Below are 20,479 nucleotides of genomic sequence, written 5' to 3'. Positions count from 1 at the left end.
GGAGGAAAAGCCGAGCCTGTGTACATGTGTATGGGGGAGGAGAAATAGCTGAGGCCAGTGTACATGTGTATGGAGACGGAGGAAAAGCCGAGCCCGTGTACATGTGTATGGAGGAGGAGGAAAAGCCGAGCTGTGTACATGTGTATGGAGGAGGAGGAAAAGCCGAGCCCGTGTACATGTGTATGGAGGAGGAGGAAAAGCCGAGCCTGTGTACATGTGTATGGGGGAGGAGAAATAGCTGAGTCCAGTGTACATGTGTATGGAGACGGAGGAAAAGCTGAGTCCAGTGTACATGTGTATGGAGGAGGAGAAATAGCTGAGGCCAGTGTACATGTGTATGGAGACGGAGGAAAAGCTGAGCCCAGTGTACATGTGTATGGGGGAGGAGGAAGAATAGTAGAGTCCTCTCAGAAACAACAGGAGGCAATAATTGGGCCATTTGGCTGATACTTACCCTGTGTACAATGGCCGTAAGGAGTAAATAGGAGACAGAAGCTGCAGAGAAGCTTCCACATTATGACACATGGGGAAAATAAGGCCTGGAGATCAGGAGCTTTAGCCAACTCTCAACTTTCTAACAAGAAGAATGATTATGCACCTTCAATAGCAGTCGGTCAAAAACTCATTTGGCCTTCACCTATTGCTCCTGTTGGTCATAGTCATATGAGGTGTAATAGCAGATCATTGTTGGCAATTCTTATTTCAAAAGTTGAGGCTCTATTTAATTAAATGAATAAGTAGACTTACCTGGTTAAGAGCCCATCTGTAGTGCCTGGAGATTTTATAATAGCCCTGGAATTTTCTATGTTCTGGAGGGGCCGGGACCTCTGACAGGTCAGGCTGATTGATGTGAGTGATCGCTTCCCCATACGAATCAATAACTCTGGCAGTTTCTGCATGGCCACAGTCTTGGCTCACAATGATGGGAAACTGCTCTGCCGATGGACGGTACTTGAGCAGGGAGTCCAGACATTTTCTGACTGAGGGCCGGTCACATGCTACAACAAGAATAGGAATGATTGCGGACAGTGACTCAGAAGCCACAGGTGTGGGGGATGGAAGAGAGGAATTAAAGAGTCGCTGAGGCAGCTCAGGTCCGTGTGCTGCATTTGGTGGGGCAGGCCGATGGTTCAGCAGTCCACTATAGTGGTGGATTTGTTGGAGAAGCCCCTTCTGCTTCTCTAACTCAGCTTCTGCTTCCTCAGCCAATCGAATCACATGTGCCGTAAGATCTGAAGTGTCCGGAGCCTTTGGGCGGCTCATGAGGTAGAGAAGAAGAATAGCATTCCATGAGATAAACAGGGCCGCCCCCCAGGCCGCCACGCTAACCTTGCGCGGCATTCCCCTGGGGGGTCCCAATATGTACTTAGATGCGCAAGCTCTTGGGACAATAGACTTTCAACGTTCAGATTACAGAGGGTCGAAGAGTTGCTGTTTGTAACACCCTTAGCTCATGGTACCATGGGTCTACAAGTTAAGCAGAAGAGAAAGCAAGGAAATGAGGAGAGTCTATAGGTGAATATCAGTGACAATACAGCATGGACCCTACACTAATTATCAACAGCCTTTCATAGGCAGAACACAGGGGACGGCATCCGAGCTTCATACCAGTGAATGGATCTTCTATAGACAAAATGACCTCGCAGTCCGCGACCTGCAGAGAAACACCGAGACATCAGGACAACAGTTCTAGTGGTTACAATGAAAATATCCAGCTCATTGTAGTTTTGTATGTATGGAACATGATGGAATAATTAAAATAGGTAAGAACACAGAATACGGACCAAAATTACTCTACAGAAGATGCACACATATTGCACGAGTCAGGAGGAATAGCTGAGCCCAGTGTACATGTGTATGGTGGAGGAGGAGGAATAACTGAGCCCAGTGTACATGTGTATGGTGGAGGAGGAATAACTGAGCCCAGTGTACATGTGTATGAAAGAGGAATAGCTGAGCCCAGTGTACATGTGTATGGTGGAGGAGGAGGAATAACTGAGCCCAGTGTACATGTGTATGAAGGAGGAATAGCTGAGCCCAGTGTACATGTGTATGAAGGAGGAATAGCTGAGCCCAGTGTACATGTGTATGAAGGAGGAATAGCTGAGCCCAGTGTACATGTGTATGGTGGAGGAATACCCGAGCGCAGTGTACATGTATATGGAGGAGTAGGAATAGCTGACCCCAGTGTAACCAGAGAACAAACCCAGGAGACCTGCATGATCTCAGAGAAAGACATAGGAAGGTGAAACTACATACCAACCAGTCCTGATGATCCTAGCCATCCAAGTGACATTACAGCCCAGCCACTGCCCCCAGAGTGGAGAGCGGTGGTCGGGAACCTAGGCAACAGGAAGAGAAATGGGCCAAACTACAATAGAAAGCAATTTTGCTAATACAGTAGTACCTTGGTTTAAGAGTAACTTGGATTAAGAGCGTTTTGCAAGAACAGCTTACAGTTTTTCAAAATTGTAACTTGGTTTAAGAGTAGAGATTAGCGAACCGGGTTCGGGTTCGAGTCGATCCGAACGTTCGGTATTTGATTAGCTGGGGCGGCTGAACTTGGATAAAGCTCTAAGGTTGTCTGGAAAACATGGATACAGCCAATGACTTTATCCAGGATTTCCACATAGCCTTAGGGCTTTATCCAAGTTCAGCAGCCCCAGCTAATCAAATGCCGAACGTTCGGGTTCAGATTGACTCGAGCATGCTAGAGGTTCGCTCATCTCTATTTAAGAGCATTGCTTTGGTGTAAGAGCTCCCTGTACTGGGTGGGAGGGGCATGGTCGGCATAGTGGGGTGTACAGCACTGAACTCTGACCCAGTAAGTCTCACTTACTTTGCATCAGGGGACAGGACTGTGGAGGTAATCTTTTCATAGTTGTAACCCCTCTCCGCTCTCCTTGGACAGAGTGTGCTGCATTTATGTGCCTACATATGCCCTACTCATTCCTTCATGCTCCCTGCAGTCTGTCAGCCCTTATGTTTCCCATCAGCTCAATTCCTGCTATAATGTGACTGTACTTACACTCAGCCATTAACACTGCTGTATAGAAAAGTTTCAGTCACTGTTCTCCTGCACAGCTCTGTGATTCTCACTTTCTGATTGGTCCATGCTGGACACACATCCCTTCCCCATTGCTGTCATGTGACCACACCCTGTCAGCAGCCCTGCTTCTCTATTCTAGCCTGTTGTACTACGCTACTGCATTATGGGGATCTGCAGTTCCATCCTGTATCTATAAACTGCTGCTGTTTCTTCAGGTCTATGCCCTTACTATACATTATACTCCACATGCTGATTACTTTACTGTACAGTAACTTATAATATCACAGATTCAGCTGTTTCTCATTGTTTGTTTCATTTACTTTACATGTTATTCAGAATAAAAGAAATCAGTATATTTGGGGTGTGGGACCAATTTTCAGCATTTCAATGATTTCTTATGGGAAAATCTGCTTTGGGTTAAGAGTGATTTGGATTACAGGTGCGGTCCCAGGACGAATTATGCTCGTAATCCGAGGTACGACTATACAAAGCTTTTAAAATAGCTTTCCTTTGCATTTTCTATCACTTATCAAAAGTTTAGATGATGGGAATACTCCTTTAGGCAGTGGAGTGTTTGGCCAACAGTTAATGGAAGTGTCTGGGCACCAAGCTAGGGGTGACATCACTAGCCAGGTGGTACAATCCAACACAATTGAGCAAACAGTTGTGCCCACTAGGGTGAAAGGCAATGGCCCCCACCGAGTGGTCAGTCAGCACATTGCTATGTAGGCTTTTGTGTCCCATTATCTAGCAGCCACAGTAACCCAGCAGGATTAGTAAGTGAGAGGGCACCAAGAAGCCTTCAGGGAGGAGACAGAAGCCTATGACACATGGAGGAGAATACAGGCCATGGAGATTGGAAGCGTTTATGCTGAATTTTCTAACAAGACAAATTATTATGCACCTTCAGCTATTCCTCCTGTTTTCTCTAGACACATTGGCCCAGATTTATGAAAGTGTGTAAAATGCCAACAGCAGCCAATCACAGCTCAGCTTTCATTTTACCAGAGCTGAAACCTGAGCTGTGATTGGATGCTGTGGGCAGTTTATACCAGTGTATATTTTACACCCTTTCATAAACTTCCCCCATTAAGCTTAAAGACGATGTACCACCAGATACGTCCTCTTTAACCTGACACAAGGATAGAACGGCGCCGTGACGGGGAAACCGGTGCAGCGGTCCGTTTTTCGAACCCCGGCCCGGTTCCCCCGTACGGCGCCGTTCTTTCCACGGTTACCGGGCGATGCCCAAGCACTGGAGGTAGGCCGGCCCGCCCCCAGTGGGAGGGAATTCCCTCTCCTTTATGACGCGGCTCCGTTAGAATCAAAGAGGGCCGTGAACCGGGCCGCGGCACCAGCTTCCCAGTCACGGCGCCGTTCTATCCCTGTGTCAGGTTAAAGAGGACATACCTGGTGGTACATCCTCTATAAGCAAGAAGGTGTTCTCAAAGGGAAGCGGGAAATAAGGTGCTACAAGACACCTCTGACAGCGGTTTATCTCCCTTGGGTGTGTTAAAGTACCCCTTTAACATGCTAAAACTTCTTTCTGAAAGCCAGAACATGGTTCCCCAGCTTTGCCCATATGTGCTGTACAAGAAAAGGGGTGCTCAATACTATTTATGGGGGAGTCAAACTCTCCATGATGGTTCCACACAGACCAACGTAGAACATCATCCTGAGAAGATCTATATCACAGCTTCCTACTTCTGCAGAACTGCATTAGTGCCCCGGGAAGCTGAAAAATACTCACTATAAACTATAATATGTAAATAAACTACTAGACTGACAAGATCCATCGATAGGTAGAGGCAACACACCTATATATCTCCCCCTGTACCTGTACCACCCCACCTAAACCTCACCCCCTGTACCTGTACCACCCCACCTAAACCTCACCCCCTGTACCTGTACCACCCCACCTAAACCTCACCCCCTGTACCTGTACCACCCCACCCCCTGTACCTGTACCACCCCACCTAAACCTCACCCCCTGCACCTGTACCACACCACCCACACCTCACCCGCTGTACCTGTACCACCCCACCTAAACCTCACCCCCTGTACCTGTACCACCCCACCTAAACCTCACCCCCTGTACCTGTACCACCCCACCCCCTGTACCTGTACCACCCCACCTAAACCTCACCCCCTGCACCTGTACCACACCACCCACACCTCACCCGCTGTACCTGTACCACCCCACCTAAACCTCACCCCCTGTACCTGTACCACCCCACCTAAAACCTCACCCCCTGTACCACCCCACCTAAACCTCACCCCCTGCACCTGTACCACACCACCCACACCTCACCCGCTGTACCTGTACCACCCCACCTAAACCTCACCCCCTGCACCTGTACCACACCACCCACACCTCACCCGCTGTACCTGTACCACCCCACCTAAACCTCACCCCCTGTACCTGTACCACCCCACCTAAAACCTCACCCCCTGTACCACCCCACCTAAAACCTCACCCCCTGCACCTGTACCACACCACCCACACCTCACCCGCTGTACCTGTACCACCCCACCTAAACCTCACCCCCTGTACCTGTACCACCCCACCTAAAACCTCACCCCCTGTACCTGTACCACCCCACCTAAAACCTCACCCCCTGTACCTGTACCACCCCACCTAAAACCTCACCCCCTGTACCTGTACCACCCCACCTAAACCTCACCCCCTGCACCTGTACCACACCACCCACACCTCACCCGCTGTACCACACAACCTACACCTCACCCCCTGCACGTGTACCATCACAACTTTGTACCTGTACAGCCTACACCACACCCCCTGTACCTCACCACCTGATGCTTCCTGGGAGGATCCAGCCTCCTACTCGGCCGTACCCTGACCCCAGTCACCCTCCTCCTCAGATTATCACCAGCCCCTTGTAATAAGGGATTAAGTGTTTTAAATAGCAAATTAACCAGATTAGAGAAGAGGAAATGTCAGCGAAGGGAGGGGCAGCGATCACCCATTTGCCACACAGACATATGAGGAAGTGATATCAGCAGAGACAGGGGAATGACTGCAAGAATATTCCCATTTTCTATCACACTTCTTTGTTGGTGGGCAACGTCAACCCTTACCTGACACTCCGGTCACCTGATCTCTTATACTGACTCCGCTAAGATGCTTAATAAAATAAGACATGATGGGCACTGGCACAAGGAAACGGCAAAGGGGCAGCTAGAAGAGGAAACTAAAAAGCTTGGGGATTAATAGGAGAGGCAGTATCTCTAAGAGAGTGTAAGAGAGAGAGAATGAAGGAGAGTACAGCATATCCAACCTGAAGAGTGTAAGAGAGAGAGAGAGAGAGAGAGAGAGAGAGAGAGAGAGAGAGAGAGAGAGAGAGAGAGAGGTAATTAAAGAGAGTACAGTACATCTCGACCTGAAGCGTTTAAGAGAGGGGGGGGGGGGGGGTGGATGAAGGAGAGTATATCATATCCCGACCTGTAAAGTGTAAGAGAGAAAGAGCGAGGGAATGAAGGATAGTACAGCATATCCCGACGTGTACACCCTGTATACCTCTGGTCCGCTTTGCTGGGAAACTTCTTTCCAAACTTTTCTCCTGGTGAGGACTCTCTGCCTTGTCCTTTCCTATTGGTGACACACTCTCCTTACTGCTGCCTGTCTCTCTTGCTTACTGCCTGCCTTCTTCCTGCTCTCTTCAGGAAGTCAGCTGAAAAAGCATTAGATTACAGGCACAGTCACACATGAAAGAGACAGCCCCAGGAAGGCGGGTTCTCTTACTATCCACTCCAAGACAGACACGACGGAGCGCTAGTCACATGCAAAACAAAAGTACACAAACCTTGTCACATGAGACTCTGCCAAAGTTCACACCATGAATGTAGCAGAGCTGAAACTGCACTCCATTATATTTTTGGTGGGAGTAACACTACATAGGCAGGGGAGGAGAAGATCCCCCCAATCAACCAGATGAAATCACAGATAGATAATAATAGAACACACAGACTCTGGTCTACTCACCAGTCCTCATCCTATAAAGGAAAAATAGCTGTAAACTTTACACCTGTCCTCTCACTACTCAGCACTACTCTATCCACCTCAACTAACATAGCAGAACTTGTAGGACTTGTCAAGTTAGATTTTTGCTAATACAATTATTTTGCAGCCTTTCCTCCTCCTCCTGATCTGCTGTTCTATTTCCCGCCATTGTTGACAGTTGGTTGCCTAGGTTACAGACCACCACTCTGCTTTACAAAACGTGCTCTGGTGGGTGTGTGTATATATAGTTATATTGTAGCTGAATAGAGACACAGAGTGAATATACTGTATAATATATAGGTATAGGTGGGATGCATTGTCCCCCTGGGCCAGAGGGTGGGGTGGGGGGCTGCCTTCTTGGGTCAGGGTGCATTGCCTCCTTGGGCCGGGGGGAGGGGGGGTGGCTGCCTTCTTGGGCCAGAAGGGTGGGGACAGGGTTACGTAAAAACTTCTTGCAGATGGGTTACATTCAGACCCAGAACAAAAGCATACAGTGCCAAGCACAGGTTCATTGCATTGCCTCCTTGGCCCTGAGAGGTGGAGTTACCTCCTATGGACTATGAACAGTTTATCCACCCCGCTCCCCTTGCCTTTTCCTGGAAACAGAAAGTACAATGTGTGCCGTACGCCTCCTATCCCAACAATCCTCAACAACCTGGCAGCTCGTAGACGCACAAACAGGCCAAAATCTTGATCTGGAATTGCTAGTCTGGCCACAACCCAGAACGAGTTCTGTAAATGCAGTAATAAAAGGATGAGGAGGAGGAGGAGGATGCTGAGGATGATCATGTACAGGCACAGCTTCATCCCATCACCCATGCTTAGAGATCCAAAATGGTTGGTGTGTACTGCTAAAGAGACTGGCAAAAAGCACAACTCTTCATTGTTAAACAGGGTAGATCCCTACTCCAGTCACCCATTCGTAATGTCCCACTTATGTGCGGTTCTAGCAATGTGTTCATGATAAACAGCTAAAGGTCCCTCCCATAGAAGGAAGCACAAGTAAGGCTACATTCATACGGATGGTACAGACAGGGAATCCTTGTACTGGAGTGTTTCCCTGCACGGCCACACAGCTGTTAATACAGCGGTCCCATCATTCCAACACTCCCCCCCCAGCAAGATATTAATACCACATACCATAAAGGGATTCCCCATTGGTGCTTCCCGTAGCAAACACAGGACTTGTGACTGCAGCCATATAGTCAAAAGAACAGTAAAGACAGTGTGAGGCCTGGAAAAATCGCAAAATGATTTTTCCGTACGATATATCGTACCGTCTAAACGCTGATCGTTATGGAAAAAAAAAATTGTTACTCCGACATCGTTAATCATACGATCGGGCCAATTATTGTTTCGTGTAAACGCACCATAACTCGGAGCAATACACCACATTTACATGCGGAGGAGATCAGGGGCACATCAACCCACCACCCGCCATCTAAAGGTTTTTTTTGTATTAAGATAGACAGCTACACCAGAGTGGTGTAACATAGAATAGAGAAAGGTGTCCAAGAGTGGGGAGACACCTTCAAATGAAGAGCAAGGAAAGCAAATGAGAAAAGAAGAAAGGGGGGAGAAAAAGGGATGGAGCACAGGGGAGGGGGGAAAAAAGAAAAGAAGTGGGGGGCAAGTCACGGGGGAGGGGCAGGGTAAATACAGTGTGTAAGCAAAGTCAGCTGTAAACAGCTTCTGCGGGTCGGTTCCGAGCCTGAACTAAGCAGTCAACGAGTCCAACCACCCATGTGGACTTTCAGAGGGACGACTAACCAGCGTCCACATCCCTTAACAGGGAACGGTACTTCGGAATATCTCAAAATGCCATCCAGTCAAACCAGATTTTTGCAAACTTGTCATTTGTATTATGCAAAGAGGAAGACAAGGAAGCCTCCATCAGCATAATACATTCTACTTCGAGACCCACAGGGAGATCAGAGGAGGCGCTGTCTTCTTCCAAAACAGCAGAATACAAGCCTGTTCTGCCATAATGAAGAATTGGAGAAGAGATTTCTTATAAGCAGCAATAGGGAGCACACAATGCTGAAGGAGGAACAATGCCGGAGTGAGGTCCCATGTAGTTTTGGTCACTTGTTGGATAGTCCTCTGCACCATCTCCCAAAAGGAGGTCAGTACCGGGCAGGACCAAAATATATGCAGATGTGTGCCTCCCGCCGCACCACACCACCAACACACCGGGTGGCACAACGGCTGTTATATTGAAATAATGGCCGTTAATTTACTGTTATATGGCGGCAATCCACTCAATTTCAACATTGTGTGAACAGATCCTTCCTGTGTTTTTAATCCACTCCTGGTTTTGGTTGCAATATGAGGACCACAATACTGACTAAAATATACGTAGTGTGAACCCAGCCTGAGGCTGTATATGAGGCTCAACCGGAGCAGGTGGAGAAGCTGCTGCAGACACCCGAGATGCCTCTATTTCATCTCTCATCATCTTCCGAAGATCTGTCTTTTTTGATGAGATCATTGACACAACCAGAACAAATTCTTCCACCATGAGGAAGAGAGCCTCGCATTACAATTTATGCATCTCCTCACAGGGGTAGCTTTTTTAGTTTTCTCTTTCTCCTAAGAACAGAGCATAATATCCAGATTACACATTCTGTTAATCAATAGTGTACATAGGTATATAGGGATAACAGGAGAAAAAAGGGGGGATGAATATGGAAACACATATCCGTCCCGCCAAGGCTGTCCCCCCTATAAGTGTAGCTGACCGAGGTAGGCACACTTACCGCCTGGGGTGGCTGAGAGGGCTTGTCTGATGTGGTGGGAGAGGATTTTTCCATGATGCTTCTCAGATCTCAGACCAGCAGAAATGATTAATTTGTGAAGCTACCGATCTCCATGAGCGGACCGGAAGTGACGCCACTACCGGCGTGACGTCAGACGCACGCCTCACGCGAGGCTGCGTACGAGGCCTAGCTTCCGGCGGCTGCCCGCGAGATCTCGCCGGAAGTAAGCCGCACCGGAGGGAGAACCGAATCCCAGCCTGGACCGCACCAAAGTAGTCCTCTCTGGGTGACCCCCCCCCCCTCGAAGGAGGAGGTGCGGGCACATAGGAGCGAGAGCCTCCAGAGAGGGACCAGTCTGTGCCCCGTCACAGACAGGGGATCCGAAGATCCAACCAGCTGCCCTCAGGAAGGAAGGAGGCAAACCTTGATCGATCCGCTGGCGGGGTACCGTGATTTTCTTCTTTTTTGAGGGGATCTCCTCATCTTCAAGATGGATCCCCACCTCTCGTACCTGCCCTGCAGGGACAGGAAAAACACTGGTGAGAGTGGGAAGGGGAGGGGCTTTTAACCTCTCGTGTGTGTTTTCCTGTCCCTAGGGTACAAGTTTACTCCTGTGGTGCCGTCGTGAAGATGAGGAGAGAAAATATTATTTTACTGAAAGAGTAGTAGATACTTGGAACATACTTCAAGCAGATGTGGTCGGTAAATGTACAAGAATTTAAACATGCCTGGGATAAACATAAATCTATTCTAAGATAATAAGAATGGATATACTAAAAGGGCAGACTAGATGGACCAAGTGGTCTTTTTCTGCCAATAATCTTCTATGTAAAAATGAAGTCCAGTTTGCCTGGGAAGCAGAATACAAGCTAGGTCCATCTCAGGTGACCCATAGAATGACCATTTCCATGAGTCATATCTCATGTCATGTCATATCTTTAGAGGAGGTCTAATCCCCTGCACCAATATGGGACTGACCTTTAATGACCCCTGTTTTATGAGGTCCTCCGTCCTGTCACACTTGCCTCGATATCTTAGGAATACACCCCACAGGTATACTGTGTAGCACCACCCTAGTACTTCCATCATACCTTTCACACCAAACAAGGCTAGGATTATAGCAATATGGCTGAACTCAGTTAGTTGCTCCCTATTCTCATACTGTGAGCAATTTGCTTTTGATACTCTAGGTGCCTATAAGTGTCCTGCATGAGCCTGCAAGGTCATACATTCAGAATATGGATCAAACCACATCATTGGTGAATTATCGGCCAGGAGAGTTGCTAAAACAGTTTCTGTGGACGATAATCGTGAAGTTTACAAGTGACAACAATCAGACAGGCGAGTGACGAAGTGAGAATCACAGAGCTGTGCAGGACAGTGACAGAAACTTTCTACACAGCAGAGTAGGCACATTATAGCAGCAGTGTGTATAGCTGAGTGTAAGTGCAGGCACAGTATAGCAGAAGTGTATAGCTGAGTATAAGTGCAGGCACATTATAGCAGCAGTGTGTGTAGCTGAACATAAGTGCAGGCACATTATATCAGGAATGGAGAGGATGGGAAACACAAGGGCTGACAGAGACTGCAGGGAGCATGAAGGAATGAGCAGGACATATGTGGGCACAGTATAGCAGCACTCTTTGTCCGGAGAAAGAGGAGAGGGGTTATAGCTATTAAGAGATTACCTCCACAGTCCTGTACCCTGATGCAAGCTCCAGCCTGGAGTGGATCTGCCATGATTTGGAAGGTGAGGGAGACTTCCAGGGTAAGAGTACAGTGCTGTAGACCCCGCTATGCAGCCCTTCCCCCTTTCCTAATCCCCCTCTCACCCAGTACAGGGAGCTCCTAAACTAAGCGACAATTTTGTAGAACTGCGAGCTGTTCTTGCAAATCACTCTCAATCAAAGTTACTCTTAAACCGAGGTAGCACTGTATATATATTGAGGTCTGGGATATGTATATATTGGTGCTCATTTATGGCTCCTGCAGCCCATAAATTGTAGGTCTAAAAGGACCTTTAGTTTGTATGTGTGACCCGCAAATGTGGAAAATCAGCCTAACCTCACCATCAAATTATCAGCTAATCCTAGCTGCCGGGAGTGGGGCTGAAGATACAATGGTAGTCGTGACCTCCGGGGAAGGCACTGGTAGTCGTGACCTCCGGGGAAGGCACTGGTAGTCGTGACCTCCGGGGAAGGCACTGCTACAGTGCACAAATGGGTTGTCCGTCTGCTTATTAATAATCTCTCCCCTGATGGTCTGTGGAATCCATTGCATTGGTTTTGCATGGAATTTGGATAAAACATGGCTCAGAGGGTTCTCGAAGAAGGGATGCAATAGTACGGCTTTATAAAGCTTATCTGGAGTGTCCACCTAAAGCACTGTTCATCATGAGCCCCCCTGTTTATGAACAATAATACTAGAGATTTATACGGACAAAGCAAAGCAGCAGAATAAAGTTAAAGGGGAACTCCAGGTAGAGGTTAAAAAAAAAAAAAAAACTTCTGCAGAAGCATAAAGCATCACTTACCTATCCCATTTTTGAAACTACCAAAAATCCATTTGTTTTGGCGGGTTTGTTCTGTTTTGTGTTTCTGCACTGGTTTAATCAGTTGTACACAGTACTACAGGTTCCAGAATGCAATGCTTTTCCTCAGCTGTTCATCACAGTCCCCCACTCCTATTCTCCGTTCAAAGCTGTTGCAGGACATCTAGGCTTTGTTCACACATTGCAGTTTCATTGTGTTACTGAATTATTTGTAGTAATTTATGATTTCATTGTGGTCCCACCCACACAGCACGCTGTATTCTCTACCTGTAACACCACACAGCACGCTGTATTCTCTACCTGTAACACCACACAGCACGCTGTATTCTCTACCTGTAACACCACACAGCACTGTATTCTCTACCTGTAACACCACACAGCACGCTGTATTCTCTACCTGTAACACCACACAGCACACTGTATTCTCTACCTGTAACACCACACAGCGCGCTGTATTCTCTACCTGTAACACCACACAGCTCGCTGTATTCTCTACCTGTAACACCACACAGTACTGTATTCTCTACCTGTAACACCACACAGCACTGTATTCTCTACCTGTAACACCACACAGCACTGTATTCTCTACCTGTAACACCACACAGCACGCTGTATTCTCTACCTGTAACACCACACAGCACGCTGTATTCTCTACCTGTAACACCACACAGCACGCTGTATTCTCTACCTGTAACACCACACAGCACGCTGTATTCTCTACCTGTAACACCACACAGCACGCTGTATTCTCTACCTGTAACACCACACAGCACGCTGTATTCTCTACCTGTAACACCACACAGCACGCTGTATTCTCTACCTGTAACACCACACAGCACGCTGTATTCTCTACCTGTAACACCACACAGCACTGTATTCTCTACCTGTAACACCACACAGTACACTGTATTCTCTACCTGTAACACCACACAGCACGCTGTATTCTCTACCTGTAACACCACACAGCTCGCTGTATTCTCTACCTGTAACACCACACAGTACTGTATTCTCTACCTGTAACACCACACAGCACTGTATTCTTTACCTGTAACACCACACAGCACTGTATTCTCTACCTGTAACACCACACAGCACTGTATTCTCTACCTGTAACACCACACAGCACGCTGTATTCTCTACCTGTAACACCACACAGCACTGTATTCTCTACCTGTAACACCACACAGCACGCTGTATTCTCTACCTGTAACACCACACAGCACGCTGTATTCTCTACCTGTAACACCACACAGCACGCTGTATTCTCTACCTGTAACACCACACAGCACGCTGTATTCTCTACCTGTAACACCACACAGCACTGTATTCTCTACCTGTAACACCACACAGCACGCTGTATTCTCTACCTGTAACACCACACAGCATGCTGTATTCTCTACCTGTAACACCACACAGCACGCTGTATTCTCTACCTGTAACACCACACAGCACGCTGTATTCTCTACCTGTAACACCACACAGCACACTGTATTCTCTACCTGTAACACCACACAGCACGCTGTATTCTCTACCTGTAACACCACACAGCACGCTGTATTCTCTACCTGTAACACCACACAGTACACTGTATTCTCTACCTGTAACACCACACAGCACGCTGTATTCTCTACCTGTAACGCTGATGTTGGAATAAAGTAAAGAACTTTTTTGAATGTTCTTTTCATTTCCACGCACATATTATGATCAAGCATCTGTTTTCTTTGACGTTGAGCCCCACAAGTAACACATTTACTTGTGTTGCTGTATCATTTTTGTGAAAACGCTGCTGTACTGCAATGACACTCCAACATGTGTGAACACAGCCCTAATTTCACTGCACACTTCTGCACAATTAGAGAATCAACACTTGCTTCTGGCCGGTCAGAGATGGTGAATCACTCAGGGGATTGGGGGATCCAGCCCCGCCTCCTGGGACATCACGCCCACCCTCTGTCTGCATCATCAGCCTGATCTCAGCAAACACACACAATGGGTGGGTTTACATGGAAGATTGGTCTCCTAAGGGGGGAAAGCAGTGGGAGCAGGAGACAATGTGGATTTGCACAGGGGTCATTTTTTTCCACTTCCTGAATTTCTATCAGCTACCTGTGTGGCAGAACCGTACAGATACGGTAATACATTGTATAGACACATATATTTAACTTTTAATGTACTTTTAATAGAAAACAAGTTTTTCTTATCCAAAAGTTCCCCTTTAAAGAAAAAACTGCGGATAACAATGAAGAATTCAATACCTCTGAAAGTTAAGACATCGCCACCCCCCCCCCCCCCAACAAGCAGAGAGAGAAAAGCCCCAAAGACCAGTGGGCTGGAGGAATTGGTTCCTAAAGTTTCAATACTGTGTCACTTCCTGTAATGAGATCATTGGTGGTTGTCACTCTGTATTTCTTACTGGATTGGGCTCCAGGAAAAGGTGTTGAGACTTTAGGAACATGGACACGTACTTTTTAACACCCAATGGGTCACTATTCCTGGCATGGCCCACCAAAAAATAAAATGGTTGACATCTGTCCAGCCATGCATGCAGCATTTTCATCCATCGAGTTGACAGGTGCCCACAGGTCTGATACCCATTGCATCTATAGGTCCCTACATCCAGCCTGATGCATCTGGTGTTCCTCTCTAGGGACATATGTGAATGACCCATTAAGTCTTTCTTCAATTATTCCAAACTATCCGCAAATGAATAAATAAAAAACATCCCATTTAGTAGAGTGAGCCCAGAGAGATGCTGGCTGGAATTAGTCTGGTATGGCGATGCCGCATGGAATGTTTCCTGATGAATTCAAAGTAGCAGCATGTGACATCTAGAAGAGTACAAGTCTGAATCAGTTCCATCTGACGACTGTAAACCCTCCCAGTTAGGACTAACCTAGAGATCAGTAGCGGCCATGTCACCCATGGAAAGAAGTCTGCACTGACCTGACAATTCGCTAAGGGGCGCCCTACAGGCTGCTGGGGCCTGCAGACACCCTTATGCCATACAGCCTCCGAGCATACTCACACTGTTAGTGGAATTAAGTCAGAGTGCACCTCCTCCAGACTCCTATACATATTTACAGAGAACAAAATGGTAGATTGGTAGCAAGAGAAGTGCAACATGAACTATAAGGGCAATCCATGTGGCCACCCCAGGGAGAAAGGGTCCTATTACACGGAGCGATTTTTAACGATCGCATACGACATTGTTTATCGTTAACCTGAAATCGTTACAAATTACACAAAATGATAATCTTTCGTTACCGGAGAGAGGTGGCAGCGGGGTCAGGGGTGCGTACACCGATATGTCTATGCACCTCAAACCAAACCATATGGATCTGCCCCTGCAACCAACCACAGTTCAGCTTTCATATCCTAATGGGCTGTTATAAAAAGCTCTGAAAAGGCTGTGTCCACATGTGCAGTTTCATTGTGTTGCTGCATCATTTTATTGCAGTTCAGCATTACAGCAAAGAAACTGTGCAAACATACCCTAATGATCATACTGTTTCTATTCACAGACAGACAGCAGTAACAGGAGGAGCTGAGAGGATGTGGAGCCCACTGACACTGAGGGTCTATCCTAAGGTAATGGACAGGGGTAGGGGGTTTGAGTGGTGCTGGAAGCATGATGAAACAGTGAAGTCACCCAGGGACCCAGAGAACTAAATGTGTCACTATCATTAAAACTTTCAAAATGTAAATCAGCAGGGGATGTGATATAAAGCATGTCTGAAATTTATATTCATTATTATTTTTTTTAGTTATCATGTTATATAACAGCTATTCTTACTGTATCCAGGTCCAATCTCCTGAAGCTTTTTAGACTTGTATTATCAGGACACCCTCAAAAACACTAAACCTGCACAAGGTAGCACCCCCCACCCCAAACAGACACAACCCTGGCTAGAACTTTTCTTTTCCATGGTCTAGGAGTGCCGAATGTCTGTGGAGGAAATCTAAAACTGCAGCAGACCTTCTCCGTTATAAATTTGTGTTAAGAAGTTACTGCTCTGCTCTTCACTCTGCTAAGCTATCCTACTTCAGCTCTCTCATCTCTTTTCTATCCCATAATAATAATAACCTGGAGGAAACCCACGCAAACACAGAGAGAACATACAAACTCTTTGCAGATGTTGCCCTTGGTCAGATTTGAACCCAAGACCCCAGTGCTGCAAGGTTACAGTGCTAACCACTGAGCCACCGTGCTGCCCAAAACGCCTTTTTCATACCCTCAACTCTCTCCTCAAACCTAAAGTGCAGACACCCTTCACTTCCCTATGTGCTGAAGATCTAGCCTCTTACCTCAAGGACAAAATAGATACCATCCATCAGACCATCTCCCACTCCCCAAGTAGTGTTGATCCCAATTCCTCTCAAATTTCCTTCTCAGCCTTCCAACCAGTGACAGAGAGATCTCCAGACTCCTCTCGCCCCACCACCTGCCCTAGTGACCCTATTCCCTCACACCTTGTCCGCTCTCTTGCTCCTGCTGTCACTACTTACTGAACTCAAATCTTCAACCTCTCCCTTTCTTCTAGGTTCTTTTCCTCAACTTTCAAACATTCAGTCCTCACCCAATTCCCAGACCAGTCCTGTACAGCCAACTATTAACCTCTCTCTAATCTCCCTTTTAGACAACAACAAAAATGTGCGGCACTCAGAGGATAAGTGAGTGCTGGGTGCCAGCTGCCAGACCTTGGTCCAAGGGTCTAGAAGTCCATAAAGTCAAACAAAACTGCGGCACTCCAGGCTTAAGGTGAGAATTCAATGATGAAAAATTTATTCCATAGGTGAGAAACACGGAAAAAAAGCAGCAAAATCTCCCTTTTAGCTCTAAACTCTCGGAATGTCTGCTCTATTCCAGCCTAAAGGCCCTATTACACAAAGTGATTATCGGCTGTATTCGTCTTTCGTCATTTGTCTTTCAACATGTTCAAAGACCAACGATGAGGATAGCAATATGCTGCTGTCGCCCCGTGTAATAGGAGCGGCAGCAGCAGACCGCCGCTATCTTCTATGGGCTGCCTGGACCATCTAGCGATCACCTGGGCTTTCCTTTTATTTAAAAATCTCAAGTCTTCCTATACTTCAGCTGCTGTATGTCCTGCAGGAAATATTGTTTTCTTTTCAGTCTGATACTGTTCTCTCTTCTGCCACCTCTGTCCATGTCAGGAACCGTCTGGAGCAGGAGCAAGTTCCCATAGAAAACCCCTCCTGCTCTGCACAGTTCCTGTCTTACACAGAGGTGGCGGCAGAGAGCACTGTGTCAGACTGAAAAGAAAAAATTCCCTGCATGACATACAGCAGCTGATAAGTATAGGAAGACTTGATATTTTTAAATAGAAGTAAATTACAAATCTAAATAACTTTCTGAAACCAATTGATTGAAAAGAAAAAGATTTTCGCTGGATAAGTCCTTTAATGTTGGGATTCCTCAGGAACCTCTCCTTTTCTCACTTTACCCATTGGGCAGATCATCAGCAAGTTAGGTTTTCAGTACCGTCTCTATGCTGATGATACCCAGCTATATACCTCCTCCTTTGACATCACCCTGCTATATACCTTCTCCAATGAGATCAGCCCTGCCATCTCTAACATTGTGTCCTTTCTATTCCTTAAAGGGGTAGTGCTGCGAAAAACTTTTTCCCCCATTCTCTCCCCACATGAAAAGTTATATAAATCCATAATATATATTGATAGCGAATTCCAGCCCCTTACTTGACTTTTCCTGGTCCTGCTGGCTACCAAAAGAGGCTTACTTCCAGGTTTTGGCCAGGACCATGTTACAGCCATCTGGGGTCGACGCGTAGGGCTCATACGTCACAATACCGGGAGTTCCTGAGGCTCCCGGCACTCCCTTCCTGCCTTGGCACGCCACTACTATTAGAACTGCAAGTCCCAGCGCACCCGATGGCCATACACTGAACTGACATGTATGGCCGTCTGGTGCGCTGGGACTTGCAATACTAATAGAAGTGACATTGCTGTAGATAGCGCGGCAGGGTAAAGCAGGTCATACACTGACTGACAGTGTACAACCTGCTTTACCCTGCCGCACATTGCCGCATATACACCGACATGTGCCGCTGTTCCCCATACACTATACAGTATCTCCAGGGGGGGGGGGGGGGCTGACCTCGGAGCTGACCCCGCAGTTTATTGTCCACAGAGAGAGACAAGTAGTGATCACCCCTCTACCCCGCACCGTTCCCCTACTCCAGGGGATGCCCTGAGCCGCAATCATAAGGATACAGAAGCCGGAGCCGACGGGACATCTTCCCTGCACAAGAGTGGTAAAGAGGCCACTATGCATATTTGAATATCTTGCTAAAATTGAGCTTGTTGTATTTCTCTGATAATTGACCCCACCTGACATCTCCATCTCTTTTGCAAGCATAACCCGTATACAGCAAGCTCGCTGCCTTGGGGTTATGTTTGACTATCTGACTGTTTGCCTTTCACTCCTCACATTCAATCTCTTTCACGTTCTTGTCACCTGCATTTAAAAAAAATCTCTAAAATCCATTCCCTCCTGTCTCCTCCTGTGATTCTGAGATCTGTGTTGGTCTCTTCCTGGATGCTGGATGATTGTATATGAGCAAAAGTGTAATAGGAAGATATCCTGTGTAATATAGAGGAGGAGGAAGGGGAGAAGACATAAGTAGTGTAGCAGTAACCTCTGTCCTCAGTGTGGGGTTTTCTCTCTGGGAGAAGATTGTGTGTGTATGCGTGTGCGTGCTATGGCTGCAGCAGGCTGTGTGTGTGAGCTATGGCTGCAGCAGGCTGTGTGTGCGCTATGGCTGCAGCAGGCTGTGTGTGCGCTATGGCTGCAGCAGGCTGTGTGTGCGTGCTATGGCTGCAGCAGGCTGTGTGTGCGTGCTATGGCTGCAGCAGGCTGTGTGTGCGTGCTATAGCTGCAGCAGGCGGTGTGTGTGCACTGTGGCTGCAGCAGGCTGTGTGTGTGTACGTGTGTGCTGTGGCTGCAGCAGTCTGTGTGTGTGTACTGTGGCTGCAGCAGGCTGTGTGTGTGTGCTATAGCCCTAACTACTTTTTACTGACTTATGGGGCGTTTACACAGAAAGATTTATCTGACAGATTTCGGAAGCCAAAGCCATGAATGGATTTGGAAAGAGGAGAAATCTCAGTCATTCCTTTATGATCTGTTCCCTGTTTATAGTCTGTTCCTGGTTTTGGCTTCCAAAATCTATCAGATAAATCTGTCTGTGTAAACGCAGCATTACTAAAGCACTACATTGGTTTGGTCACCTCATTGAGCTTTGAACTTCATAGCCAGGTGTATCCAATCATGAGAACAGGTATATAAGGTGGCCACTTGCACGTTGTTCTCCTATTTGAATCTTCTCTGAAGAGTCACATCATGGGCTCCTCAAAACAACTCTCAAAGGATCTGAAAACAAAGATTGTTCAACATAGTTGTTCAGAGGCAGGATACAAAAAGTTGTCTCAGAGATTTAACCTGTCCGTTTCCACTGTGAGGAACATAGTAAGGGAATGGAAGACCACAGGGACAGTTCTTGTTAAAGGACAAGTGCCATGAAAACCTTTTTCCCAGTAATTAGAGCACATTACAAAGTTATATAACTCTGTAATGTGCTTCAATCACCTATCTGCCCCCCTTTCCTGTCTTTTCCCCCCTCCACCCCCCACCAGGAAGTGTCCTGACTCACACAGACCTAATGACTGTCCTCACAGTCACCAGGCAGCTCCTTCTTGTGAGGATGAGTCATCAGCAGGAGGGCTGCTCTAGCTCCTGTTTCACCAGCTTCCCCCTGCCTTGTCAGGTGACTCAGCTTGCTCAGCTCTGATTGTCACTTGCTTATCTTCTCTAGTGACATGACTCATTCACTCACTGAGTCCACGGCAGCAGGAGAGACGGTATGAGGTGGGGGGCTGCCTATGTGCCGGAGTCAGTCGGAGGGAAGATAAGCAAGTGACATGCGACAAGTGATGGCTTGCAGTTGTTCAGCCAATGGGAGCTGAGCAAGCTGAGCCACCTGACAAGACAGGGGAGGGGGGAGGCTAGTGTTAACAGGAGAAGGAGCTGAGAGAAGAGCTTGGTGACGGTGACGACAGTC

General features: G+C 47.2%; 1 protein-coding gene across 8 annotated transcripts in view; it reads right to left on the bottom strand.

Annotated features, from left to right (window-relative positions):
• MGAT1 (alpha-1,3-mannosyl-glycoprotein 2-beta-N-acetylglucosaminyltransferase) overlaps positions 1 to 20,479 on the bottom strand; it is a 32,675-nt gene that overhangs the window by 3,620 nt on the left and 8,576 nt on the right. Inside the window, exons 2-4 of one of the 8 annotated variants that reach the window (XM_069985810.1) lie at positions 19,650 to 19,791; positions 1,609 to 1,654; positions 748 to 1,467 (exon numbers count right to left, since the gene is read on the bottom strand). In XM_069985810.1, coding sequence (XP_069841911.1) covers positions 748 to 1,341 — 594 coding nt within the window. In that variant the 5' untranslated portion in view covers positions 1,342 to 1,467; positions 1,609 to 1,654; positions 19,650 to 19,791. Of the gene's footprint in view, positions 1 to 747; positions 1,655 to 2,259; positions 2,320 to 6,587; positions 6,742 to 19,649; positions 19,792 to 20,479 lie in introns of those variants that run through there. The other 7 variants (XM_069985806.1, XM_069985809.1, XM_069985805.1 and 4 more) reach the window with 7 other exon arrangements.

The sequence above is a fragment of the Dendropsophus ebraccatus genome, chromosome 10 (assembly GCF_027789765.1).
Source record: "Dendropsophus ebraccatus isolate aDenEbr1 chromosome 10, aDenEbr1.pat, whole genome shotgun sequence".
NCBI lineage: Eukaryota > Metazoa > Chordata > Amphibia > Anura > Hylidae > Dendropsophus > Dendropsophus ebraccatus.
The sequence above is the reverse complement of the archived record's forward strand: the minus strand, read 5'-3'. Positions and strand labels throughout refer to the sequence as shown.